We start from the raw sequence: 21,714 nt of genomic DNA on the forward strand, positions 1-21,714 counted from the left end.
TCTACCCAAAAAATAAGAATCTGGCTTCTCATATTCTGGGTGCTCAGTCAGGGAACTCAACTAGGTGGTTGTAGCATTCAGTTCATTCACTCATTTTTTGGTATTGCTATACTCCTGGGCTATGTTTGGTGTTGCTTAGTCTAGAGTCTTTCTGTTTTACTCCCAACTTGTGGAAAAACCTCTAGTCTTCTACTGGGGGGAGGGGAGAGGCAATGACAATGTGGTTTGGAATGGAGAAGGCTGCTTAACAGCTTTCAAGCAGTTCTCTGTGTCTTTTTTTTTTAAAGATTTTATTTATTTATTTGACAGAGACACAGCGAGAGAGGGAACACAAGCAGGGAGAGTGGGAGAGGGAGAAGCAGGCTTCCCGCTGAGCAGGGAGCCCGATGCGGGGCTCGATCCCAGGACCCTGGGATCATGACCTGAGCCGAAGGCAGACGCTTAACGACTGAGCCACCCAGGCGCCCCCAGTTCTCTGTGTCTTATCCTCTCAAACTCCAGACTTGTACCAGGTGTTGCCAGTTCCTGGGCCTTTTGATGGTATGTGGTATAGATACAGTTGGTTCTTGGTTTTACTCACTGAAGACTTAAAATTTGGCATTCTTAAATCTATTAAGATAGTTACCATTATACTAATCCATTTGCTTCTCAGCTTCCAGAACTGTACATACCTGCACAGCTATGTAATTTACACTCAGTTATCCTTGTTCTCCCTGTCATTAATGGGCTTATTACTTGAAAATCTTTTTATTGTAGCTTTAGTGGAGATTAGGAGGGAAAGGAATTTAGAAATGTTTATTCAGTTCTTCATCTTGACCTGGAAATACTCTTTTTTTAAAGATTTTTATTTATTTATTTGACAGAGAGAGACACAGCGAGAGAGGGGAACACAAACGGGGAGTGGGAGAGGGAGAAGCAGGCTTCCCATGAGGCAGGGAGCCCGATGCGGGGCTCGATCCCAGGAGCCTGGGATCATGACCTGAGCCGAAGGCAGACGCTTAACGACTGAGCCACCCAGGCGCCCCTGACCTGGAAATACTCTTAACTTCATCTTGAACAGACTTTCAGCCAGTCTTGTTTTCAGATCTTTCTATACTATACTTTCTATACTTCTACTTCTAGGATACCCTCTGCAAAGCAATTGGATAATCACGTTGCTTCTTAGCTTTTCTCAGAGCTGGCCTGTTATTCATTTTTCTTTTAACTCTCATCGCTATCTGACTTTCAACTTTGCCAGATTTTTATTGTTGTTTCTGTTCCAGTGCTTTGTCCTTTGTGTTTATTCTTTTTAAAATGTTTTTTTTTTTTTAATTTATTTATTCATGAGAGTCAGAGAAGAGAGAGAGCCAGAGGCAGAAGGAGAAGCAGGCTCCCCACCTAGCAGGGAGCCCGATGCGGGACTCAATCCCAGGACCCTGAGATCATGACCTGAGCCGAAGGCAGACGCTTAACCATCTGAGCCACCCAGGCACCCCATTTTGTGTTTATTCTTTTTAAAAACTGCTTTTTCTGTTTTTTGGGGGGGGGTTAGAAGGGAGCAAAACTAAACTTGAGTATTAGTCTCATTCTTTATCTTTAAAGATTTCTACTTTAACATTATTTAATAATAGTTTTTAAAAAGATTATTTACTAGAGCAAAGAATTACTGTGGCTCTTTGAAGAGAACTAATATTTGAATAAACCTATTGTTCAAAAAGCTCTACCTATGACTATCTGTGGCAGCTCTCATCTTCCCTTCATAACCATGATTGCAGGAACCATCGACTTTCTCCACTCTGGATGTGCTACTCATTTCTGAAAGCACTGAAATCACCCATTCGCTCCTAACCTTGCTCTATGCAGGGCCATTAGTTACCTGGTAATACAGTAGATAATAGTTTTTAATTTTATGGGCATTTGGTGCAGGGAAACACTCCTTTCCTCCTAATATTTATCTCTCATCCTTGACTTTCGTGTTCTCTTGTTACAATAATCACTATTTTCATCTAATTTTTTAAAAATTCCTTTTATTATCCTTTGCTGGATCCTGTTCTACATTGCCGTTGAATGTGAGTGATTTTTTTTTTTTTTTTTTTTTTTTAACTTTTCTCTCTCTCTATTTCTTTAGTAACTCTGCACCCAACGTGGGGCTCAAACTCACGACCCCTAGATCAGTAGTTGCATGCTCTTTCGACTGAGCCAGTCAGGAGCCCCTCTTTTCTATTCTTTTTTGAATAGCAGTCTTATTAACTATGAGTTTTAACTGTTATTGTTAAACTTAATTTATATACACAGTACTAGTGTTTCCCCAGGCTTCAAATCTGCTAGCCTAGCTATGTACTTGAAGCTTTCACTGGGATGTCCTTTAGGCACCTGAGCTTAGCTTATTTAAAACTGACATAATTATTTTCCTCCTCAGGCCAGTACTTTCTTCATTTCCTGCCTTAGTGAATAGATCCCTGCCACCTAGTAATGTACCCCAAATACCTAGAAGTCACCCTTTTCTTCCTTCTTTGTGCCCTTATACCATCAGATCCTGTATTTTCTATAGAACTTTTTTGAGATATAATTTACAGAGCATAAAATTCACCCCTTTAAAGTGTACAATTCAATGAGTGGTTTTTCGTATATTCAGAGTTGAGTAACTACCACCAATAGTCAATTTTAGAACATATTCATCATCCCCAAAAGAAACCTCATATCCTTTATCTACCCTCTCCCCAATCTTCTCACCCCTTATACCTCTTTGCCCTAAGTAACAAGTAATATCTTTTCTATCTCTATAGATTTGCATATTCTGGACGTTTCATATAAATGGAATTATGTACTATGTGGTCCTTTACGACTACTTTCACTTAGCATAATGCTTTCAAAATCTATTCATGTATCAGTATTTCATTTTGTTTCATGGTAAATGTATTCCATTATATGGATAGACCACATTTTATTTTTGAATTCATCAGTCAATGGACATTTGGACTGTTGCTACCTTATGGCTATTCAGAATAGTGCTACTGTGAATATTTGTGTATAAGTTTTAGTGTGGACATAATGTTTTCAGATCTTTTGAGTATATACCCAGGAGTAGAATTGCTGGCTCACATGTTAACTCTCTCTAGCTTTTTGAGGTGCTTTGAAAAGCTGCTACACCAGTTCAGATTTCCACCAGCGTGAGGCTTCTAATTTCTCTATGTCCTCACTAATACTTGTTAATCTGACCTTTTTTCTATTGTGCTAAAATATACGTAACAAATTTACCATTTTATTTTTTAAAAGATTTTATTATTTATTTGAGAGAGGAGGTGGTGGGGAGGGGAGGAGCAGAGGGAGAGGGACAAGCAGACTCGGTGCTGAGCGCGGAGCCTGACCTGGGGCTCAGTCCCACAACCCCGAGATCATGACCTGAGCCGATACCAGGAGCTGGATGCTTAACCAACTGAGCCACCCAGGCACCCCACAAATTTACCATTTTAACCATTTAAAAAAGAAAAGATTTATTTATTGGGGGGGGGCGGAAGGAGAGGGAGAGAGTCTCAAGCGCACTCTGCACTGAGTGTAGAGCCCGACATGGGCTCTATCTCAAGACCCTGAGATCATGACCTGAGCCGAAGCCGAGAGTTGGACCCTCAACCAGCTGTGCCACCCAGGCACCCCATTTTAACCATTTTCAAGTGTACAGTTTAGTGGCATTAAATACATACACATTGTTGTGCAATTATTACCACTACACATATCCAGAACCTTCTCGTATTTTTACACTGAAAATCCGTACCCATTTGATAAGAACTTTTAGCCCCTGATCAATACTATTCCACTTCTTTCTCTAAGAATTTGACTATTCTAGGTACCCCATATAAGTAGAATTATACAATATTTGTTTATTTGTGTCTGGCTTATTTCACTTAGCATAATGTCTTTAAAGTTCATCCATGTGTCAGTATTTCATACATTTTCAAGGCTCAGTAATATTCCAGTGTATGTATATACCACATTTTGTTCATCCCTCAATGGACATTTGGGTTCTTTCCATGTTTTGGCTGATGTTTATAATACTGCTAGGAACATGGTGTTCAAATATCTGTTCTGACCCCTTTTTTTTTTTTTTTTTAAGTTTTATTTTTATTTAAGTAATTTCTATACCCAACATGAGGCTTGAACTCACAACCCCAGCCAAGATCAAGAGCCAGGCAGGCACCCTTCTGACTTTTTATTACTTGTCAAATCCTTTTGTTTTGTCTTTAAATTTTTTTTTTTTTTAAGATTTTATTTATTTATTTGACAGAGAGTATACAAGCAGGGGGAGCAGCAGGGAGAGGGAGAAGCAGGCTTCCGTTGAGCAGAGAGCTGGACATGGGGCTTGATCCCAGGACTGTGGGATCACGACCCAAGCCGAGGGCAGACACTTAACCGACTGAGCCATCCAGGCGCTCCTAAAAATTTTTTTTTTCAAATTTTGTTTTTTTGATTCCCAGTGTTACTACCTTAGTTTAGGTTCTAGTCATCTTGCTTATACACTATTTTGGTAATCCCTGGTCTGCTGAGTCTTCTCTCTGTTTCCGCTTGAATGTGTTATTCCGAGGTCAAGGAGATTTATATTTCTAAGACCCAAAACTGAGCCTGTGGTTCCACAATTTAAATGAGGCTCCTCAATGCCAAGAGCTTACACAATGGTCAGGCTCTTAACATGGCATCAAGCTCTTTAAGGTGTAGCCACTGCTTACCTGCTAAGTTTTTATGATTTAGTGTTCTGAACTACTTTTAGTTCTCAGCTGTTTGTTTATTCATTCATGCCTTTGAATGTTCTGGGCCTTCATACTAGAATTCTCTCCTTAACAAAGTGTTTATTTACCTTTAGAAATTCTGCTCAGGTGTCCCATTTGTCCTCCAATTAATGATGTCCACTTTTTTTTGGTTCCATTTATTTATTTGAGAGAGCTAGAGAGCATGCACACGGGTGAGGGGAGGGGCGGAGGGGAAGGGTATCTTCAAACCGACTCCCCGCTGAGCATGGAGGGGCTTGATCCCAGGATTTGAGATCATGACCTGAACTGAAATCAAGGGTCGGCCGCTTAAACGACTGAACCATCAAAGTGCCAGAATGATCTCCACTTTTTAATGTTATTTTTAAAAAGTGAATGTTTGGTTAAGCTGCCTACTCCTGGTTTTGGCTCGCATCATGAGATCAAGCCCCATGTCGGGGCTCCATGCTCAGCATGGAGTCTGCTTAAAAAATTCTCTCTTCTATGCTCCTCCCTCCATTCTTGCTCTACTCTCTCTCTCTCTCTCATAAATAAATAATAAATCTTTAAAAAAAATAAAAAGTGAATGTTTATGTTACTGTAATTACCATATTCTTTTACCATAATCTATTTGTATATCTCTTACCCACCAGGCAATAAATTTCTTTTTTGTCCTCTTTAGTGCTGGCACATCATAAGTGTTCAGGCTGTGTTGATTGAATTTACTTAATTATGGGAGAATTATGTACTATTCAAATTGACCTGAACTACTATATAGGTATATATATATCTCATCATTTAATCCCCCTTTATAGGTGGTTTCTATGGAAGGATTTAATTTAGTAGGTGGAGACTAAGCGAGACTAAGGAGTTCAGTGTTTTCATAGAACTTGTTTTTGAAATGGACTAAAAATCAAAATTCAACCAGGTTGTAATTTTATTATTAAGCTCTATTTTTGTAGGAAAATAGCCATTTCAACTAAAGTTTATGAAAGCTTATAGGTACTCTTCATTCTCTGGTTGTATAGTTTTGAAATTAGCATTTGTAAAGAAGTTGCCTATGAAATTTACTTGATATTTTGGCTACTCTTCTAATTACTGTGGAGACCTGAGTTTTGACAGTATTTACAGCTCTTTATACTTGTTCTAATACTGAGTTTATACATCTCCCCTCCCCTTTCTTTTCTTTTTCTTTTTCTTTTTCTTTCTTTTTCTATTCTGAAGGAAGTTGACTTTTCCTGTTTTTTATTCAAAGAGATATTTGGATTCTTTTTTTTTTTTTTTAATGGTTAAGGGGATTAGATGTGAGTTCCTATGTAAGTGAATTTTTATATTAGATGATTTCCTTTTCTAAATACAGGCCAATTATTACACATTGTAAAAAAGAAAGAAAACATTATTACACATTGTATAGTCCTGATATATTTCTTTTGTGACATTTTTTACTGGTATGAAAAATGCCGAAATGTAAATTTGATTATAATCTTCTCTAGACAAGATCTGTATTGTTTTATTTTTGTTAATTGTATGTTTAGAACTTTGGATAACAAAGAAACTATAGAATAACTGGATTTCTTGTTGTTTTTATTGCTCTCGGGATTTCCTTTTTTGCTTTAAATTTCTGTATTTTGAAATACCAGGTTCTGCTTTCTCTGCAAAGCCAATGTTTCATTCTGAATTTGCCCTCTCTGAAGTTATTCTACTTACCATGTGTATAAAAGGGGTATTATACTACTTATTTCGTAGAGTTGGTTGTTGTGAAGGCTAAGAATCCATGCAAAACACCTAGTGTAAGTGAGTGCCTAGTCCATAGTAGCCATTCCGTAAATGTTAGCACATCATACATGGCAAGGCGTTGAAGCATTTTTTTCCTCCCTTATGTTTTAGCATAGTGTTTTAAAATTTGTTTGGTGGGCCGCTTGGGTGGCTCAGCCGTTAAGCGTCTGCCTTCAGCTCGGGTCATGATCTCAGGGTCCTGGGATCGAGCCCTACATCGAGCTCCCTGCTCCGCGGGAAGCCTGCTTCTCCCTCTCCCACTTCTCTTGCTTGTGTTCCCTTTCTCGCTGTGTCTCTCTCTGTCAAATAAATAAAATATTTTTTAAAAAAATTTGTTTGGTGGTTGGTTCTAATTGATTATTATATTTGTGGTGTTGTGGCTTATTAAATGCCCTTTGTATTTTCTGGTAACAGTGGTATAAGACTTTATAGACTGAGGATAAAAGGAACTTAGTTGATTGTTATATCAATTTGTTCTATGATTGACTAATCAATTGCATATCACCAAACCAAACCACTGAAGTTGTTTCATAATCTCTTATGCATTTTCTTGCCACATGGATTGAATATTTAAAATTTCCCCCTCTGACCTCTTCTTTTTTTTATAAGATTTTATTTATTTATTTGACAGAGAGACAGCGAGAGAGGGAACACAAGCAGGGGGAGTGGGAGAAGGAGAAGCAGGCCTCCTCCTGAGCAGGGAGCCCAACGCGGGGCTCGGTCCTAGGAGCCCAGGATCATGACCTGAGCCGAAGGCAGACGCTTAACAACTGAGCCACCCAGGCACCCCTCTTTTTTTTTTTTTTTTTTTTTTTTAAAGTAGATATTTCTTTGGCAGTGATGGTATGGCTGTTCTCTTGAAGATGAACAGTCATCGTTTTAAAGTAATGACACTGGTTCTTATTTTTATCTAGTTTCAAACCGGAGGCCCTATCGACAGTACTACGTGGAGGCTTTTGGGGACCCTTCAGAGAGAGCCTGGGTGGCTGGAAAAGCAATCGTCATGTTCGAAGGCAGACATCAATTTGAAGAGCTACCTGTTCTTAGGAGAAGAGGGAAGCAAAAAGAAAAAGGATACAGGCACAAGGTAAAGAAATTAAGCCTCTCTAATTATCTTCTTTGGGGTGGGCAGGGAAGAGGCAAGGAAGAAGTCTTATATTATTTAAATATAAGTTATTTCCTTTGGTAGTAGGATATTTGTGAGAAAATAAATGAAAGCAGTGTTTTTCCTGGGATGAAATCGGGTAGCCTTCCATATATTTACACTCAGTTTTTTGAGAAATAATTTCAGATAACTTTTGCCATGTCACTTAGATGTGACGGTATAAAATGACATGACCAGTCTTCTTTGTTCATATCTTTTGTAAGAAGAAAATGATCCTCGAAATGAAATATTCTACTTCTCACTCTCTGGATTAATTCTCTTAAAAATGAGAAAGATAAAACTAAACATTTTTGTTTGTTGTCTTGGGTTTTTGTTTGTTTTTATTTTAATCATCTGATGCTCATCATAGACAAGTGCACTCCTTAATCCCTATCACCTATTTCACCCATCCTCCTTCAGGTAACCATCAGTTTTTCTCTGTAGTTTAAAGAGTCTGTTTCTTTGTTTGTCTTTCTGTCTCTTTTTTCCCCTTTGCTCTTTTGTTTCTTAAATTACACATATGAGTAAAATAATATGGATTTGTCTTTCTCTGACTTATTTCACTTAGCACTGTACTCTCTAGCTCTATCCCAAGTTGTTGCAAATGGTGGTGTTTTGGTTTTTGTATGTGGTTAATACTTAAAGTTGGAGTTTCAAGCCCAGTTATGTTTTAATAAAGAATATTGTGTTTTTGTTCCATTTGCTTGATGTTTTGTGTTAAAGTTAGGTGAATAAAATTTTGGTTTATTTCTTTCAATATTCCTTTGTAGTTAATTCTAGAAGGTGAAATAGTTCCTGTTAGGTTGGTGTTTCAGGTTTTTCTGTGTATAAATACTTAATAATCATTATTAGGATAAGTTAGAGTCATTATGCAGTCCCTTCTGTTTCTTAGTTGAATTCTCTGAGGATTAGTGTCTTCATCTCTAAAACTAGTGTAATAATATGTGCACTAGAACTGTTGGGAGAATTAGAAATAATGATAAATATTTAATATGTCATAAGTTTGATGCCCTAAAACAACTAGTATATGTTATTGTTATGATGAAGGAGGCTTACTGCCTCAGTTCCAATACTTTGGGTGGTTGGTGGTAGGGAGGTGTTAAAGAGTTTTTGTGTCGAGCCTTTAGTTATGTAGCTTAACCAACCCATTTTCAAAGGAGTTCAGTAGGGCTTTCAGATTCTGGAAAGTTGTTTTACTCTCGTCACAGTTATGAGAATTAATGAGTGTGTGTTTGTGTGTAAAATAAATTAAAGGGTCAGCTCATTGCTTTATAAGAGGAGGCTACCTTTCCAGTGACCTGAATTTTTACATGCTCAGTGGAACATCCCTTTTATAAGTATTAAAGTATAGTTGGCTAATAGTTAGACCCTTGACTAATAACGATTGTATGAAGCCAAGGAGGGAAATAAGAGTTTGAAAAATTAGTTATATTTCACAGAGCATCAGTGTCTCCATTTGTGAGGAATCAAGAAAGGCACATATGTAATACCCAAGGTGTTTTGGTGTCTCTGGACAACATGACTCAGCCCAGGAGACTGCTTAGTTATAATCCAGATTTAATGTAACATGTATAGAATAATCAGATACATCACCAGAAATAAAGGGGCCTAGGGAGAACCAGAGGTTCAAATTTAGGGTCTCCTAGGGTAGATCTGACCTCATTTCTCCTGTCCTCATTTTTCCATGTTCATCTTTTTTAGCCTTTTGCTTTCTCATACAACTGAGCAAGTGCTTGGCCTTCATAAGTCAGGAAGAAAATAAATCCTTATTTTAAAGTGTGGAGGGGTAAATAGGAAGGGTCTGATTATTCCTTGATTTAGTAATATAATGTTGATTAGTAATGCAGTCCTAGTTATGGCCCCTCTTTTGTAAAGGAGGGAGAGCAGAGGATGTGTGGGATTAATCTTTCTTCTAATGACAGATCTTAGTGGTAGAAGTAGATTTGAGGAATCCCCCATTGTTTGTTTAGGCTCTGGGTGAACAATCGGTGCTAATCACCTGGCTGGTACCATAAAAGTACCTTGAAGAAGTTACAAGGCTTGGAAAGGCTTCTTATTTGAGAGGTCTTTACTGATCATCTCTCTATTCCCTTTTGTATTTTTTTGATAAGTGATAATCTTTTTCTCCTTTAAATTTAAGGTTCCTCAGAAAATTTTGAGTAAATGGGAAGCCAGTGTTGGTCTTGCTGAACAGTATGATGTTCCCAAAGGGTCGAAGAACCGAAGATGTGTTACCAGTTCAATCAAGTTGGACAGTGAGGAGGATATGCCATTTGAGGACTGTACAAATGATCCTGAATCAGAACATGACCTGTTACTTAATGGCTGCTTGAAATCTCTGGCTTTTGACTCTGAACATTCTGCAGATGAGAAGGAAAAGCCTTGTGCTAAGTCTCGAGCCAGAAAGAGTTCTGATAATCCAAAAAGGACTAGTATGAAAAAGGGCCACATGCAATTTGAAGCACATAAGGAAGAACGAAGGGGAAAGATTCCAGAGAACCTTGGCCTAAACTTTATTTCTGGGGATGTATCTGATAAGCAGGCCTCTAATGAACTTTCCAGGATAGCAAACAGCCTCACGGGGTCCAACACTGCCCCAGGAAGTTTCCTGTTTTCTTCTTGTGCGAAAAACACAGCAAAGAAAGAATTTGAGACTTCAAATTGTGACTCTTTACTGGGCTTGTCTGAGGGTGCCTTGATCTCTAAACGTTCTGGGGAGAAGAAGAAACTCCAACGAGGTTTGGTGTGTAGTTCAAAAGTGCAGCTCTGTTACATTGGAACAGGTGATGAAGAAAAGCGAAGTGATTCCATTAGTATCTGTACCACTTCTGATGATGGAAGCAGTGATCTGGATCCCATAGATCACAGTTCAGAGTCTGATAACAGTGTCCTTGAAATTACAGATGCTTTTGATAGAACAGAGAATATGTTATCTGTGCAGAAAAATGAAAAGGTAAAGTATACTAGGTATCCTGCCACAAACACTAAGGTAAAAGCAAAGCAGAAGTCCCTCATTACTAACTCACATACAGACCACCTAATGGATTGTACTAAGACAGGAGAGCCTGGAACTGAGACATCTCAGGTTAATCTCTCTGATCTTAAAGTATCTACTGTTGTCCGCAAACCCCAATCGGATTTTAGAAATGATGGTTTCTCTCCAAAATTCAACACACCATCAAGCATTTCCAGTGAGAACTCACTAATAAAAGGTGGGGCTACAAATCAAGCTCTATTACATTCAAAAAGCAAACAGCCCAAGATCCGAAGTATAAAGTGCAAACATAAAGAAAATCCAGTTGTAATGGAACCTCCAGTTACAAATGAGGACTGCAGTTTGAAATGCTGTTCTTCTGATACCAAAGGCTCTCCTTTGGCCAGCATTTCCAAAAGTGGGAAAGTGGATGGGCTAAAACTACTGAGCAACATGCATGAGAAAACCAGGGATTCAAATGACATAGAAACAGCAGTGGTGAAACATGTTCTGTCAGAGTTGAAGGAACTCTCTTATAGATCCTTAAGTGAAGATATGAGTGACTCTGGAACATCAAAGCCATCAAAACCATTACTTTTTTCTCCTGCCTCTGGTCAGAATCATATACCTATTGAACCAGACTACAAATTCAGTACATTGTTAATGATGTTAAAAGATATGCATGATAGTAAGACCAAGGAGCAACGGTTAATGACTGCTCAGAACTTGGTCTCTTATCGGAGTCCTGGTCTTGGGGACTGTTCTACAAGTAGTCCTGTAGGTGCATCTAAGGTCTTGGTTTCAGGAAGCTCCACTCACAGTTCAGAAAAAAATGGAGATGGCACTCAGAACCCAGTCCGTCCTAGCTCTAGTGGGGGTGACTCTGCAGTGTCTGGAGAGTTGTCTGTATCTGTACCTGGCCTAGTGTCTGACAGAAGAGACATCCCTGCTTCTGGTAAAAGTCGTTCAAACTGTGTTACTAGGCGCAACTGTGGGCGATCAAAACCATCATCTAAATTGCGAGATAGTTTTTCAGCCCAGTTGGGAAAGAACACATTGAACCGTAAAGCCTTAAAGACAGAGCGCAAAAGAAAACTCAACCGACTTCCAGCTGTAACTCTTGAGGCTGCACTGCAGGGAGACAGAGCAAGTGGAGGTTCAGAGAATGGTTCCTCAAGAGGTGGGCTAGAAGACTCTGGTAAAGAGGAAGCCCTTCAGTTAATGGGCCATTTAACAAGTGAAGACAGTGCCCATTTTTCCAGTATTCATTTTGATAACAAAGTCAACCAGTCTGACTCTGATAAAATTCCTGAGAAAGGCCCCTCTTTTGAAAACAGAAAAGGCCCAGAGGTGGATACTGAAATGAACAGTGAGAATGATGAACCCAGTGGTGTAAATCAAGCGGTGCCTAAAAAGCGGTGGCAGCGTTTAAACCAAAGGCGCACTAAACCTCGGAAGCGCACTAACAGATTTAGGGAGAAAGAAAACTCTGAGGGTGCCTTTGGGGTTTTGCTTCCAGCTGACCCCATAAAGAAGGGGGATGAGTTCCCAGAGCATAGACCCCCTACTTCAACAAACATACTAGAGGATACACTGGCAGATCCCAATCATGCCAGCCGCTTAGATTCAGTTGGACCACGGTTGAATGTTTGTGATAAATCCAGTGCCAGCATTGAAGAGATGGAAAAAGAGCCGGGAATTCCCAGTTTGACACCCCAGCCTGAGCTCCCTGAACCAGGTAAGGACTCCTGACAATGATAAGGATTAGAGAAGTAGTGGTGATAATGTTACCCTTCTGAAGTTGGGCTATTTTGATGGAAGGGCTAAGTGTAAATTGGGAAGAAAGTACTATCACTTGAAGGATGAGCTTTGTGTACAAGATCTGAATTTTGAGGGCCAGGTTTCCATATACTTTCAGAAATTATGTTTCCCAGAAGCTCGCTCGCTCTCTCTTTTTTTAAAATTTTATTTATTTGAGATAGAGTGAGAGAGTGAGCACAAGAAGGGGAGCAACAGGCAGAGGGAGAAGCAGACTCCCCACTGAGCAGAGAGCCTGATATGGGGCTTGATCCCCGGACCCTGGGATCATGACCTGAGCCGAAGGCAGACGCTTAGCCAACTGAGCCACCCAGGTGTCCCAAACCCACGACCTTTTTAAATCTATGAAACTTTTTGGGACTCAGTCTGGCATTGTAGGTAATTGAGAGGCTCTGAGCCTAAAATTTAAGTATAGTTATTAGTTTACAGAAAGTGAATAGATTTTATTGAATGTTAGGCTTCCTTTACCACAATTTAAGGAAGGTCCATTGATGATGTAGACAAAAGGGACATTTGCTTTTGGGAAAAAGAAAGTGTTCTGTAGTACTTACTTGAAGGCTTTAGATGTCTTAACTTCCCTTCTGTAACAAGGTTTGAGAACAACAAAAAACTGAAGTACCAGGGTATCTTACCTTAGCAGCAGAAGAAAACAGCAGAAGTCTTTCAAGATATTAATATTATATACAATATAATTGTTGAGGATAAAACTATCCTTTTTTTCCCATTTTTTATTGTTATGTTAATCACCATACATTACATCATTAGTTTTTGATGTAGTGTTCCATGATTCATTGTTTGTGCATAACACCCAGTGCTCCATGCAGAACGTGCCCTCTTTAATACCCATCACCAGGCTAACGCATCCTCCCACCCCCCTCCCCTCTAGAACCCTCAGTTTGTTTCTCAGAGTTCATCGTCTCTCATGGTTCGTCTCCCCCTCCGATTCCCCCCCTTCATTCTTCCCCTCCTGCTTTTTTTTTTTCCTGAACATATATTGCATTATTTGTTTCAGAGGTACAGATCTGTGATTCAACAGTCTTGCACAGTTCACAGCGCTCACCATAGCACATACCCTCCCCAGTGTCTATCACCCAGCCACCCCATCCTTCCCACCCCACCCCCCACTCCAGCAACCCTCAGTTTGTTTCCTGAGATTAAGAATTCCTCCTATCAGTGAGGTCATATGATACATGTCTTTCTCTGATTGACTTATTTCGCTCAGCATAACACCCTCCAGTTCCATCCACGTCATTGCAAATGGCAGGATCTCATTCCTTTTGATGGCTGCATAATATTCCATTGTATATATATGCCACATCTTCTTTATCCATTCATCTGTTGATGGACATCTAGGCTCTTTCCACGGTTTGGCTATCGTGGACATTGCTGCTATAAACATCAGGGTGCATGTACCCCTTCAGATCCCTACATTTGTATCTTTGGGGTAAATACCCAGTAGTGCAATTGCTGGATTGTATGGTAGCTCTATTTTCAACTTTATGAGGAACCTCCATACTGTTTTCCAGAGTGGTTGCACCAGATTGCATTCCCACCAACAGTGTGGGAGGGTTCCCCTTTCTCCGCATCCCCGCCAACATCTGTCGTTTCCTGACTTGTTAATTTTAGCCATTCTGACTGGTGTGAGGTGGGATCTCACTGAGGTTCTGATTTGGATTTCCCTGATGCCGAGCGATGTTGAGCACTTTTTCATGTGTCTGTTGGCCATTTGGATGTCTTCTTTGGAAAAATGTCTGTTCATGTCTTCTGTCCATTTCTTGATTGGATTCTTTGTTCTTTGGGTGTTGAGTTTGATAAGTTCTTTATAGATTTTGGATACTAGCCCTTTATCTGATATGTCATTTGCAAATATCGTCTCCCATTCTGTCGGTTGTCTTTTGGTTTTGTTGACTGTTTCTTTTGCTGTGCGAAAGCTTTTTATCTTGATGAAGTCCCAATAGTTCATTTTTGCCCTTGCTTCCCTTGCCTTTGGTGATGTTTGTAGGAAGAAGTTGCTGTGGCTGAGGTCGAAGAGGTTGCTGCCTTTGTTCTCCTTTAGGATTTTGATGGGCTCCTGTCTGACATTTAGGTCTTTCAACCATTTTGAGTCTTTTTGTTTGTGGTGCAAGGAAATGGTCCAGTTTCATTCTTCTGCATGTGGCTGTGCAATTTTCCCAACACCATTTGTTGAAGAGACTGTCTTTTTTCCATTGGACATTCTTTCCTGCTTTGTCAAAGATGAGTTGACTGTAGAGTTTTGAGGGTCCATTTCTGGGCTCTCTATTCTGTTCCATTGATCTATGTGTCTGTTTTTGTGCCAGTACCATACTGTCTTGATGATGACAGCTTTGTAATAGAGCTGGAAGTCCGGAATTGAGATGCCGCCAGCTTTGCTTTTCTTTTTCAACATTCCTCTGGCTATTTGGGGTCTTTTCTGGTTCCATACAAATTTTAGGATTATTTGTTCCATTTCTTTGAAAAAAGTGGATGGTATTTTGATGGGGATTGCATTGAACGTGTAGATTGCTCTAGGTAGCATTGACATCTTCACAATATTTGTTCTTCCAATCCATGAGCATGGAACATTTTTCCATTTCTTTGTGTCTTCCTCAGTTTCTTTCATGAGTATTTTATAGTTTTCTGAGTACAGATCCTTTGCCTCTTTGGTTAGATTTATTCCCAGGTATCTTATGGTTTTGGGTGCAATTGTAAATGGGATCAACTCCTTAATTTCTCTTTCTTCTGTCTTGTTGTTGGTGTATAGGAATGCCATTGATTTCTGTGCATTGATTTTATATCCTGCCACTTTACTGAATTCCTGTATGAGGTCTAGCAGTTTTGGGGTGGAGTCTTTTGGTTTTCCACATAAAGTATCATATCATCTGCAAAGAGTGAGAGTTTGACTTCTTCTTGGCCGATTTGGATGCCTTTTATTTCTTTTTGTTGTCTGATTGCTGTGGCCAGGACTTCTAATACTATGTTGAATAGCAGATAATGGACATCCCTGCCGCGTTCCTGACCTTAGGGGGAAAGCTCTCAATTTTTCCCCATTGAGAATGATATTCGCTGTAGGTTTTTCATAGATGGCTTTTATGATATTGAGGTATGTACCCTCTATCCATATACTCTGAAGAGTTTTGATCAAGAAAGGATGCTGTACTTTGTCAAATGCTTTTTCTGCATCTATTGAGAGGATCATATGATTCTTGTTCTTTCTTTTGTTAATGTATTGTATCACGTTGATTGATTTGCAGATGTTGAACCAACCTTGCAGCCCAGGGATAAATCCCACTTGGTCGTGGTGAATAATCCTTTTAATGTACTGTTGGATCCTATTGGCTAGTATTTTGGTGAGAATTTTGCATCCATGTTCATCAAGGATATTGGTCTGTAATTCTCCTTTTTGATGGGGTCTTTGTCTGGTTTGGGGATCAAGGTAATGGTGGCCTCATAAAATGAGTTTGGAAGTTTTCCTTCCATTTCTATTTTTTGGAACAGTTTCAGAAGAATAGGTATTAATTCTTCTTGAAATGTTTGGTAGAATTCCCCTGGGAAGCCATCTGGCCCTGGGCTTTTGTTTGTTGGGAGATTTTTGATGACTGCTTCAATTTCCTTAGTGGTTATAGGTCTGTTCAGGTTTTCTGTTTCTTCCTGGTTCAGTTTTGGTAGCTGATACATCCCCAGGAATGCATCCATTTCTTCCAGGTTATCTAATTTGCTGGCATAGAGTTGCTCATAATATGTTCTTATAATTGTTTGTGTTTCTTTGGTGTTGGTTGTGATCTCTCCTCTTTCATTCATGATTTTGTTGATTTGGGTCATTTCTCTTTTCTTTTTGATAAGTCTGGCCAGGGGTTTATCAATCTTGTTAATACTTTGAAAGAACCAGCTCCTAGTTTCGTTGATCTGTTCTACTCTTCTTTTGGTTTCTATTTCATTGATTTCTGCTCTGATCTTTATTATTTCTCTTCTCCTGCTGGGTTTAGGCTTTATTTGCTGTTCTTTCTCCAGCTCCTTTAGGTGTAGGGTTAGTTTGTGTACTTGAGACCTTTCTTGTTTCTTGAGAAAGGCTTGTATTGCTATATACTTTCCTCTTAGGCATCCCAAAGATTTTGAACAGTTGTATTTTCTTTTTTTTTTTTTTTTAAAGATTTTATTTATTTATTTGACAGAGAGAGGTACAGCGAGAGAGGGAACACAAGCAGGGGGAGTGGGAGAGGGAGAAGCAGGCCTCCTGCTGAGCGGGGAGCCCGATGTGGGGCTTGATCCCAGGACCCTGGGATCATGACCTGAGCCGAAGGCAGACGCTCAATGACTGATCCACCCAGGAGCCCCTGAACAGTTGTATTTTCATTTTCATTGGTTTCCATGAATTTTTTTAATTCTTCTTTAATTTCCTGGTTGACCCATTCATTCTTTAGTAGGATGCTCTTTAGCCTCCATGTATTTGAATTCTTTCTGACTTTTGTCTTGTGATTGAGTTCTAGTTTCAAAGCATTGTGGTCTGAAAATCGGCAGGGAATGATCCCAATCTTTTGGTACCAGTTGAGACCTGATTTATGACCTAGGATGTGATTGATTCTGGAGAATGTTCCATGCGCACTAGAGAAGAACGTGTATTCCGTTGCTTTGGGATGGAATATTCTGAATATGAAAACTGACTATCCTTCAACATAAGATTCTCAAAATTGTTTACCATAGTAGATTTTGTTTTCTAACAGCTTTATTGAGATGTAACTCATGTACCATGAAATATCCATCATTTTAAAGTTTATACTTCAGTGGTTTTTTTCACAGAATTGTACAATCATCAACACAGTCAATTTTGGAATATTTCCTCACCCAGGAAAGAAACATAGTACCCTTTATTAACCTCCCTTCATTTCTCCCCAATCTGTAGATTTTCCTGTTCTGTACATTTCATGTTAATGGAATCATACAATATGTGGTACTTTAGTGTTTGGTTCTTTTAAGTTAGCATGTAGCAATGCTTTATTTTTATTGTGGTAAAAAATACATAAATTTACCTTCTGAACAAGTTTATACAGCATTACTGTATACACATTGTTGTACAATAGATCTCTAGAACTTTTTCATCTTGCATGTCTGAAACTGTACTCAACTGAACAACAATTCGGTTTCCTTTTCCCCCATGCCCTGGCAACCACCATTCTCCTTCTGTTTTTATGAGTTGGATTACTTTAGATATCTCATGTAAATGGAATCATGTACTGTTTGCCTTTTTGAGATTGGATTATTTCACTTAGCATAATGTGTCCTCAAATTTCATCCATGTTTTAGCATATGACACAATTTGTCTTTCTTGAAGCTGAATAATAGTCCATTGTATGTACATACCATATTTTTTTTATTCATCTATCAGCAGATATTTAGGATTGGACATTTAAGTTGCTTCTCTCTTGGCTATTGTGAATAAGACTGCTTTGAACATGGGTGTGCAAATATCTTTTTGAGGTCACATTTCCAGTTCTTTTAGACTGTATGCCAGAAATTGGAATGGATCATATAATTCTATTTTTAGTATTTTGAGGAAACTCCAAACTGTTTTCCATAGTGGCGACACCATTTTATAATCCTACCAACAGTGCGCTTAGTGTTTCAATTTCCTTACATCCTCACCAGCACTTGTTATTTATTTATTTTTTTATAGTGGCCATCCTAACAGGTGTAAGGTGATAGCTCATTATGGTTTTGATTTGCATTTCCCTAATGATTAGTGATGTTGAGGATCTTTTCATATGCTTGTTGGCCATTTGTATATCTTCTTTGAAAAAAATGTCTCTCCAGGTCCTTTGACCATTTTTGAATTGGGTTGTTTTGTTACTGAGTTGTAGGATTTCTTTGTTTCTTTCTTTCTGCCTGCCTGCCTTTCTTTTTTTCTTCTTCTTTATTCCCCCTTATTTGATATATGGTGTGCAGACATTTTTTTTCATTTTGTAGGTTGTCTTCACTATGTTAATTGTTTCCTTTGCTATGCAGAAGATTTTAAGTTTGATGCAGTCCAATTCGTCTATTTTTGCTTTTGTTATCTGTGCTTTTGGTATCCTATCAAATAAATCATTGCTCATTCCAGTCATGAATCAAATCTTTTCCCTTGTTTTCTTCTGGAGTGTTATAGTTTCAGATCTTAGATTTAGGTTTTTGATCCATTTTGAGTTAATATCTGTAAATGGTGTAAGATAAGGGTCCGTCTTTCTTTTGCATGTGGATATCCACTTTTCCCAGCACCATTTATTGATGAGACCATCCTTTCCCCATTGTGTAGTCTTAGCATACTGGTCAAAGATAATTTGACCATACACTTAGAGTTTATTTCTGTGTTCTCCATTTTGTTCCATTGACCTTTGTGTCTGTCATTACGGCAGTATCATATTAGAATGTCGCTTTATAATATATTTTGAAGAAATGACGTATTCTTTGCCAAGATTGTTTTTGGCTGTTTGGTGTCCATTAAGATTCCATGTGAATTTTAGGATTTTTTTTCCCCTGTTTCTGCAAAAAATGCCATTGGGATTTTGGTAGGAAGTGCCTGGCTGTCTCAGTCGGTAGAACGTGTGACTTTTGATATCAGGGTCATGAGTTCAAGCCACATATTGGGCCTACAGCTTACTTTTTTAAAAAAAAAAAAGTGTTGAGGGACACCTGAGTGGTTCAGTGGGTTAAGCGTCCAACTCTTGGTTTTGGCTCAGGTTATGATCTCATGGGTTGTGAGATAGAGCACTGTCATTGGGCTTTGCACATAGCTGGGAGTCTGCTTGAAGATTCTCTACTTCTGGCCCTCCCCCCCCCCCCCCCACTCATATGAGCATGTGCTGTCTTGCTCTCTCTCTCTCTCTAAAATAAATCTTAAAAAAAAGTGTTGAATTTCTGCATCAGTTGAGATAGTCATGTGATTTTCTTCATTTTGGTAACATTTGTATTACATTTATTTTTTTATATGTTGAATCATCTTTCCATCCCAGGGGTGAATCCCACTTGGTCATGATGTATTGAATTCAGTTTGCTAATATTTGCTGAGGATTTTTGCAGCAATGTTCATAAGGAATATTGGTTTACAATTTTTTTTTTTTTTAAAGTATATTTGTCTGTCTTTGGTATCAGAGTAATGCTCACCTCATAAAATGAGTTTGGAAATGTTCTCTCCTTCTCAGTTTTTGGAAGAGTTTGAAAAGGTTTGGCATTAATTCTTTTTTAGATGCTTGGTAGATTTCTCCAGTGAAGCTATCTCATCCTAGGCTTTTCTCACTTGGGAGGTTTTTAATGACTGATTTAATCTCCTTACTAATTCCTAATTCAAATTTTGTATTTGTTCATGATTCAGTCTTGGTATGTTTCTAGAAATTTATCCATTTCTAGATTATCCAGTTTGTTAGCATGCAGTTGTTCATAGTAGTTTCTTATAATTCTTTTGCTTCTGTGGTATCAGTTGAAATGACTCTAATTTAATTTCTGGTTTTAGTTATTTGTGTTTTTTTCCTTAGTTAATGTAGCTAAGTACTTTCTAATTTTACTGATCATTAAAAAAGTCAGTGCTTATTCTTCTTGATATTTTTAATTTTCTGTTTTATTTCTGCTCTAATATTATTTCCTTCTGCTAACTCTGGATTTATTCTTATTCCTTGAAGTGTAAAAATTAGGTTGTTGATTTGAGATCTTTTTTCTTAAAGATTTTATTTATAAGAGGGGCGCCTGGGTGGCTCAGTTGGTTAAGCGACTGCCTTCGGCTCAGGTCATGATCCTGGAGTCCTGGGATCGAGTCCCGCATCGGGCTTCCTGCTCAGCAGGGAGTCTGCTTCTCCCTCTGACCCTCCTCCCTCTCATATGCTCTCTCTCTCTCTCTCTCATTCTTGCTCTCTCAAATAAATAAATAAAATCTTTAAAAAAAAAAAAAGATTTTATTTATAAGAGAGAGAACAAGCAGGGGGGAGAGGGAGAAGAGAGAGGGATAAGCATACTCTACGCTGAGAAGGAACCCAATGCGGGACTCGATCCCAGAACCCTGGGATCATGACCTGAGCTGAAGGCAGATGCTTAACTGACTGAGCCACCCAGGCACCCTGGAATCTTTTTTCTTAATGTAGGTGCTTCCTGCTATAAACTTCTCTCTTAGTACTTACTTTACTGGATCCCATAAGTTTAGGTATATTGTATTTTCATATTTGTTTGTCTGAAGATATTTTCTAATTTTTCTTGGGACTTCTCCAACACACTGGTTGTGCAGGAGTTTGTTGATTTCCATATATTTGTGGATTTTCTAGTTTTCCAACTGCTAGAGTTCCAGCTCATTGTGATTGGAAAAGATAACATGGTAGGATTTCAGTCTTCTTAAATTTGTAAGACTTGATTTGTGGTCTGTTGTGATTTATCATGGAAAACAATTCATGTGTGCTTAAGAAGAATGTGTGTTTTGCTGCTATAAGGTGGAATGAGTGTTCTGTATATGTCTGTTAGGTCCATTTGATAAATAGTGATATTCAGATTCTCTGATTTTTTTTATTGATCTTCTGTCTGGTTGTTATATCCATTATTGAAAGCCAGATATTGTACTCCACTATTATTGTTTGACTATTTCCCCTGTCAGTTCTGTTAGTGTTTGCTTCATATATTTGGGTGCTCTGCACATATATTTGTATTTGTTATCTTCCAAAGTATGTGGGGTTTTTTTGTTTGTCTTTAGAGGAGCTGGATGGGGGTGCCGAGGGAGAGGGAGAGAAGATTCTTAAGCAGTCTCCATGCCCAGCATAGAGCCAGATGGGGGCTTGATCTCACAACCCTGAGAACATGACCTGAGCCGAAATCTAAGCCGCATGCTTAACCACCCGAGGCACCCAGGCACTCGAGGCACCCAGGCACTCCTGGAGATTTATTTCGACCCTTTGATTAGGGCCAAGTTTCCCTGTTTTCTTTGTGTGCTTGGTGATTTTTTTTCCCCCTGAGTTTTATGCATTTGAATAACAACCACTTCTAGTCTTTTTTTTTTTAAGATTTTATTTATTTATTTGACAGAGAGAGACACAGTGAGAGAGGAAACACAAGCAGGGGGACTGGGAGAGGGAGAAGCAGGCTTCCTGCCAAGCAGGATCCTGATGCGGGGCTCGATCCCAGGACCCTGGGATCATGACCTGAGCTGAAGGCAGACGCTTAACGACTGAGTCACCCAGGCGCCCCAACCACTTCTAGTCTTTAGGGATTGGCTTCAGACATGGAAAGGCTTTCACCAATCACCTCAGAGGGATATTCTAAGGACCTTGAATCTTTTTTGGAGG

At 38.9% G+C, this 21,714-nt stretch overlaps 1 protein-coding gene across 6 annotated transcripts in view; it reads left to right on the top strand.

The window, feature by feature from the left end:
• NSD1 (nuclear receptor binding SET domain protein 1) overlaps nt 1-21,714 on the top strand; it is a 147,759-nt gene that overhangs the window by 67,229 nt on the left and 58,816 nt on the right. For all 6 annotated transcript variants that reach the window (XM_036084858.2, XM_036084863.2, XM_036084856.2 and 3 more), the window contains 2 exons: nt 7,409-7,581; nt 9,779-12,350. In XM_036084858.2, coding sequence (XP_035940751.1) covers nt 7,409-7,581; nt 9,779-12,350 — 2,745 coding nt within the window. The remainder of the gene's footprint in view (nt 1-7,408; nt 7,582-9,778; nt 12,351-21,714) is intronic.

The sequence above is a fragment of the Halichoerus grypus genome, chromosome 2 (assembly GCF_964656455.1).
Source record: "Halichoerus grypus chromosome 2, mHalGry1.hap1.1, whole genome shotgun sequence".
Taxonomy (NCBI): domain Eukaryota; kingdom Metazoa; phylum Chordata; class Mammalia; order Carnivora; family Phocidae; genus Halichoerus; species Halichoerus grypus.